Below are 7,500 nucleotides of genomic sequence, written 5' to 3' on the forward strand. Positions count from 1 at the left end.
AAAGAAGGGAAACTTTTTCTTTTGGTGTAACACTGACAAATGCACTTTACAATGGACCAAAACGTGTTGGTTCACCCTGGCCTGTATCTGAGGGGCATTGGGTACAAGCGGACATTCTGGTGAATTTCACACGAATTGCTTTTATTCTTAATTCCAACGTTTGAATGTATTTATTTGTTTGTTGCAGATGAGCTCAGTGAAGCTGCTCCGCTCCCGCCTCAACGGCATCCTCTTCAAGCTGACCTTCGAGGAGCAGCTGAGCAACGTCCGGCCGGACATGATGAACGTCACGTTCGCCTGCGAGGAGGTGAAGAAGAGCGAGAGCTTCAGCAAGCTCCTGGAGCTGGTGCTGCTGGTGGGCAACTACATGAACGCCGGCTCCCGCAACGCCCAGACCTTCGGCTTCAACCTCAGCTTCCTCTGCAAGGTACGGGGCCAGCCTGCTGCCACACGTTCGTTAGTTCTGCCTTTTGACCAACAGATATGACCACACGGACAAGTGAAGACCCACTAAATAACATGGACTCATCTAAATAGATACTGAGAAACCTTGCTCAGGTGGGGGTTGAAAAAGAGTTACTTCTTTAGTACTCCTACTAGATAATTACCAGCACATATATCTACCAGTCATCCACTGGTACCATCCACCAGACCATTAATGTGTTAGTATTACTCTCAAGATGTGGGGTGAAAAAGAGTCACTGCTTTAGCACTCCTATCATATTATTACCAGCACACATTATCTACTAGTCATTAGACTATTAATGTGTTAGTATTACCCTCAAGATGTGTCTTTAGACCATTAATGTGTTAGTATTAGCCTCAAGATGTCTGAGGGGTGTGCTGTAGGATGGTACTGGAGCAACTGGAGCAAGGGTTTACTTCCTGGACAGAAAAAAGAAAGTGAAAACACATTGTCTAGGAGCCATGCACACAGAACTAGCATGAGGCTGCAACTGGTCCATTTTCTGTTGTTCTGGTTGGGAAATGTTTGGCTGCAGGAAGCGTGCAGGCCTGCTATGAAAGGTAAGTGTTACGGTTGCCAGGCTCTTGGAGAGAGAGAGGAAGGGAGAGGGAGCAGGAGAGAGAGAGAGAGAGAGAGAGAGAGAGAGAGAGAGAGAGAGAGAGAGAGAGAGAGAGAGAGAGAGAGAGAGAGAGAGAGAGAGAGAGAGAGAGAGAGAGAGAGAGAGAGAGAGAGAGAGAGAGAGAGAGAGAGAGAGAGAGAGACTGCACAGTGTTTCTTGGTTAGATTTCTGCAATGGCTGTCGCAGTCTGACACATCCCACCTGCCATAGGAAAACAGATGTCCTAGCCACAGGCTCTGGAGTTGGGGGATGTTTGGTTGGGGCTGTTTTTCTTGTATTTATTTAGTTTTGCTGCTGTTATTTGAAAGAGAGGGAACAAAGGGGATTGGGTAGGTGGGTGGAGGATTTGGGCTGGTTCTAATGTCTCGTTATGGTCCTGAGGCATGGTTCAAATGTGGAAAGGGTTAGGTTAAAATGTCTCGTTATGGTCCTGAAGCATGGTTCAAATGTCTCGTTATGGTCCTGAAGCATGGTTCTAATGTGGAAAGTCATTTTTTTAAATCACTTCACCCGTTCCATTTACATGACACTTTCACTGTTTCTGCTTTGGCGATGCTGATTCTACATTGCTCAGTGCAAGGCAGTATAATGGTGCATTTCTCAAGTATGCACATCTCATGCATGCATTCATTCACTTCTCACTGCGTCTCCACCCATCCCTCCCGTCTGTGAATATATGCATAGTGATGGAAGTACAACATCCATACATTAATGTGGAATTACACATACAGGTCCCCTGCAATCACATGGCACCTACTGAATGTATACAGTGCTAGAAAGTGTTATAGGGAATCATTGGAATATGAGGACTATGGTTCTGGCTGGATGGCACTCTTTACTATTCTGTCTGTCTGTCTTTGTGTGTGAGGGTGTGTGTGTGCGTGTGTGTGTGTGTGTGTGTGTGTGTGTGTGATGTGTGTGTGATGTGTGTGTGTGTGTGTGTGTGTGTGTGTGTGTGATGTGTGTGTGTGTGTGTGTGTGTGTGTGAGAGAGAAAGAGAGAGCGAGGGGGAGAAAGGGAGAGTGGAGTAGAGACCGCAATAGAGAACATTTGTGAGCATGGACACACCATGGACCAGTGGCTCCCAGCAAGGTCAAGCTATCTCCCTGATGCTGCCCTCGGCTGATGAGTGTTGAGTGGGAGAGCAGCGAGGTTCCACTGGCGCTCGCTCGGCTGCCACTCTCACGTGATTTGGGCCGAAGCTCTTCAGTCGGATTCAGCCTTCGTTTCCCATTCATGTCCAGCTCCGCAGCCTCCTACACGAGAGGCCCCAGGTGCCAGTGTTCACGGACACGGCTCCCGCCACAGTTCTGCGGCCTCCCTCTCCCCCTCCCCCACCCCCTCCTCCATAACTATAACTAACCCACTTAAAAAAAAACACAAGAGCAAAGCAAATATCTGCACTGGGGCTCATGTGGCTCCCAATGACCAGGACATCAAAGCACCTCCGACCAGAAGCCTGCGCACCACGTGTGTGATGTTGTATGTGTGATTGTGGCATGGCACTGATATGCACCCGATTGATCAAATCAGGCCAGAGTGGCTGCAATGGCGGGGGGGTGTTTGGTGGGTTAGGAGGGTGGGGGGGGGCACTTGCGGGGGTTGGAGTCCTTGGGGGGCTGATTGGGCTGGTTATTGACAGACAGACGGAAATGCCCACGTTCTTGCCCTGGTCAATCAGCTTAATGGAGCTCTAAATAGCAACTCTTGGCTACCTAATGAGCTCATCAGGGGAGTCCAGCACCCCACCCTCTCCCCTGCTGCCGGCTCTGAGCGGGCCGCTGCGGGAGGGGATGCCAGGCTCCGTCGGGGAGGCTAATCCCAATCAGTTCTCCCTTTTATTATTAGACTGGTTTGGCTGTAACTGTTACAGTAACAATACTAAAATGACGGTGTCTGCATGTCAAGGCCAGGTACTGTATTTCATTTTTTTTTCGTTACATGCAGTGAATGACTGCAGAGAATTATTCTCTTTCAGACTCTCTGTCTGACTCCCCCCCCCCCCAGCCAGACAGCATATGGATTTCATTTTGAATCAGCCACTCATGAAGTCCGGCTTTGAGTTGAATGAGATTCTTAATTTTCAAAAGGACCCTGTGATTGTAGGGGGTATGGAGATTGACGATGTCTCAGAAGAAGGAGAAAAGAAGTGCTCTCGAGTCCTCTTAGCACTCATTTAGACTGGCCTTGCACGTCTTGTTTCATGTTCTGTGCAAAGTGCACCGGCGTAGAAACATCTGGATGATCTTTTAAAATGAATACACCGTCGGTCGGCCTTGATAACGTGCTCCACATGTGCCACGCAGTCAGTCACTGTTGTGCATTTGGAGGTTTCACAAAGGGAAATGAGTGACATTCATGTTCTCTCTTAAACAAGAACCAGTGTGAGAGAGAAAGAGAGAGTGATGGGAGAGAGAGAGAGAGATACAGAGATTTTCTTTTGAAATCTGCAAAGAGTCTGCAGTGTGCCTGGCCATCAGCTCCCAGAGAGACAAAGGCCATCCAGTCTCTTTTAAGCTTCACTTCACTTTAATCTTCCCAAGGAAAAATAAATAAGTAAATATATATGCTTTCTTCACCGGATCCTCGCCTCCTTGTCACAGACTCCTCAAAAGAAAAGAGGGAAGAAAGGAGTAACTGCTCAGAAGGAGATCATTGACATCTTTCAGGGAAGGTAGACTCGGAGGAATGCACATAACGATTACAGCAACTTCAAACGAAATGGAAAAAAGAACAAAAAAGAAAGAAAAAAACAACTATGTGCAGGAGAAAGCGTCACGAGAGAAACATAGACTTCATGTCAGGCACGATGGTCATTGAGAGTGGATTTTCTCTCTGTTCCTGCAGGACTTTAGCATTACAGCTCCAGCATCTAGAAAGTGCTGCATTGACTTCAGGAATAATGGCTCGAGTGCTTAGAATGTTGAGAATGTCCTCTCAGGATTGGCTTCTGTTGTGTGCTTGTCCATTCATCCATTATGAGTTATAATACACTATTATGGCCCTTTATACTTGCAGTAAAGCAGCTACAGGTGACTGACCCTGAAAATGAAGGGAAGCCAGAACTTGTCAAGGTTCTTGACTTGAACATCATGGCTGTTAGAAAAAGCAGCCAGCCTTATATTTCATTTTTGCCCTGGTGAACTTGAGAAAATATCATTCACCAGTTGTGTATTCAAGTTCAAGTTCACGCACAAGATGTGCCTTCACTTTTGTTGAGATGTTCTTGAAGTAGATCACGGGTTGATTTATTTATTTATCTTGACTTTTCTCTCTCCCTTAGTATCTCAGGCTATCATTCTCTCAGATTTAAAGTTGATCACTGGTTGATTTATTTATTTATCTTGACTTTTCTCTCTCCCTTAGTATCTCAGGCTATCATTCTCTCAGATTTCGCCAGTGTGTTTTTCAGCTCCCTCACCTCTCTCACTGGGCCAACCTCTGCCCGCGGTGTAGCCCCAGGCTCTTTTGTTTTCAGTTGTCATTCTCCCAACACACACACATACACACACACACACTCACACACACACACACACACACACACACACACACACACACACACACACACACACACACACACACACACACACACACACACACACACACACACACACACTTACACACTTATGTCAACACCTGAGCTTTTGAAAATGGTATGCCAGCTCACCGAGGCATGGTTGTCCTTTTTGCCACCCCTGGTGGTGGTGGCACCTCCTGCAGTGCCTTTGCCATTCTGAACCTGGTCTCCATTCCTGCTCCCTCAAGCGTGACTCCATCTCCTGCTCCTGGCCCGAGCGCTCCACAAATTATAGCGGCAATAAGGCCGGTGCTGATCGGGTGGCTGAGAACAGGGGGGTCCTTTGGCAGAAAGTTTAATTGAGCAATCAGAGATGACAATCCTTTAGTTGACGAGAGACTTGTTCTCTCCCGCCGCTGCTTATTTCGTTTTATGAGCTAATTGTTCTCTTACATTTATGTTTCTCCCACTGTCTCAGTGGAAACTGCTTATTATGCGGGGATAGAGCTCACTCTATTAATGCAGAGCGTGGATGGGATGAATATGTTCAAGCACTAGAACGTGTTTTTTTTTTTTTTCTTTCTTTTTTCTTCCCCCTTCTCATAATGTGATTTCTAAGCTGTTGCAGGAACTATAAATTGAATAAAATCCCAGCAGATGTACATACATTAACATTGGCAGCACAATGGAGGCCTGCCTTTGGCAGGAGAATGTGACAAAATTCACACAAACTCCTGATTCTCACAACTCAGTGGAAAGAGTGAGGGGGATGAAGAGCCATCGGAGGAGAGGGGTCCCTGTTCAACACCACTGATTCTGCCACTGTAGGGGAGAGTGGGGCATGTTGTCACACCTTTCAGTTTGTCTCACAATGACTGCAAACAATACACTATAATGGCGGAGACGTTGTAGCAAACGAAAGACCTAAGTCTTGAGCACACATTTCATGTCCATTGTATTTCCATATAAAATTAGTGCAAAATTAGTATGCATTAACTTGAGAGTGTGAACTTGTGACAGTTTGCCCTGTAAATGGGTAATTGATACATTGGATTATCAGCCAAACAAGAACAAGTAAATAATTGTGAATATAGATTAATTTGTATTTTATATAACCTGAACTCAACACCTTAAGTCAACATAAACGTAACCAATCATTTCTAAAAATGTATGATAAATAAGTAAAAATAATGATGTGAGACTAAATGTGAGACAAAGACACACAGTCTGTCTGCATGATTGATAACTCTGGTAAGACATGAGTGTGCTCTGCTGATGCAGCCTGCATGCAGCACGGGCCATGTGCTGAACCTCACACATTGAACCCGAGTCTCCCTTGGCCGGCTGTTTGAAAGTAGCTCCAGACATACAGGGCAGAAAGACTTGTTCTCGTCTGATCACGGGTTCTTTGTATGTTTAATGTGATGTGAGGTTTAATGTGATGCTTCGTTGCCCTCTTTTTCTTTCCCAAAGTCCACGTGGACACTTTCTTCCCTTTCTGCACTGGCCTTTTCTTTCTCGGCCCGCATAGGAGGGATTTTCAATTACTTTCCAATAAACCAAAGTAAATGTCTGCTGACCTAGTGAGGCACCCTCTTGATGGATCAGAAAGTACTACACAAATAAATAAAATGGACGTAGGTGTTTACTGTAGGGTTTATTTATTGACGCCTTGTCTGCTATTCAACATTTCCGCAGCAGCCCTCACCATCTTGCCACATCATTCACAGAGCTGCGACACGTTTAAGGAATCATCTCGCGCACAGGAACTGTAAATATGTCCAGGAGGCAGTGATGTGACACACTCCTCTCGTGTCAGATAGGCGAGGTGCAGAGTGTGAGGCGAGGACGAGGAAGTCCCGACGAGAAGCCTATAGGTGGTGTGGGATCGGAGAATAGAACTTCCCATGCCGGAAAATTAGTGGAACGTCAGAATTTAAGGCAGATTAGATCATTCAATTCATGTAACGAGATTACTGACATGAGCTGACATAACTGATGTGGATTGCACCCGAGAACATACGCTTGTAATTTGATATACAATTTCATCGGTGGCGAGGGGCAGAGGATTGGAGTAGACAGAGGGAGATTGAAGGAGAGGGTGAGAGATGAATAGAAATTGCCGGAGCGAAAGGTCACAAAGGTCAGTCGAGCTGTGCAAGATGTGAGGTGGGTACGGGCACTGAGAATGTGGGAGAGAGCAGCAGACACAACACAGACCAGTTTTAAAAAGCAAGTTGGTGGGTTGCGTTTGTTAATTATCTCTTATTATTTGTTACTTTTTTCTTTTCCCTTCTTTCTCACTTCATGCATTCAACCCTCTCTTGCTCTCATTCCCCCTTAGTTGTTTATTGTTTTGTTTCTTTGTTTGTTTGTTTGTTTCTGTCTTTCCTATTGACTTACTCAGTGCTCTGAATAGTGCTGCCCAGTCATGTTTAGGTCCATTATGTCAGTGCACTCCACCTCCGTGTGCTAATCAGCTTGCAGTTCTGTTAGATCAACCTAATGACTGCCTAATCACCTGAAACCACAGGGTCTCGCCACTTAAGGGGCACAACTTTTCTGCACTCAATAAATGTCAGAGACCTGCCATTCTCTCTCTCCTCCCTTCTTCTCTCTCTCTCTCTCTCTCAATTCAATTCAATTCAAAGAAGCTTTATTAGCATGAATGTTTTCAACACTATTGCCAATCTCTCTCTCTCTCTCTCTCTCTCTCTCTCTATCTCTCTCTCTCTCTCTCTTACTCTCTATCTCTCTCTCTCCTCACTTCCTCTCTCTCTCCTCCGTTCCTCTCTCTCCCTGACTCTCTCTTCCTGACTCTCTTGACCCCCCCATCCCTCCCTGTGTGTCTCTCTCTCTTTTTCTCTCTCTCTCCTCCCTTCCTCTCTCTCTCTCTCT

The 7,500-nt window shown here is 45.9% G+C and overlaps 1 protein-coding gene across 7 annotated transcripts in view; it reads left to right on the forward strand.

The window, feature by feature from the left end:
• Positions 1 to 7,500, forward strand: part of diaph2 (diaphanous-related formin 2) — a 386,793-nt gene that overhangs the window by 244,148 nt on the left and 135,145 nt on the right. For all 7 annotated transcript variants that reach the window (XM_031587577.1, XM_031587582.1, XM_031587583.1 and 4 more), the window contains one exon: positions 188 to 427. In XM_031587577.1, the coding sequence (XP_031443437.1) occupies positions 188 to 427 (240 nt within the window). The remainder of the gene's footprint in view (positions 1 to 187; positions 428 to 7,500) is intronic.

Source organism: Clupea harengus, chromosome 20 (genome assembly GCF_900700415.2).
Source record: "Clupea harengus chromosome 20, Ch_v2.0.2, whole genome shotgun sequence".
Classification (NCBI taxonomy): domain Eukaryota; kingdom Metazoa; phylum Chordata; class Actinopteri; order Clupeiformes; family Clupeidae; genus Clupea; species Clupea harengus.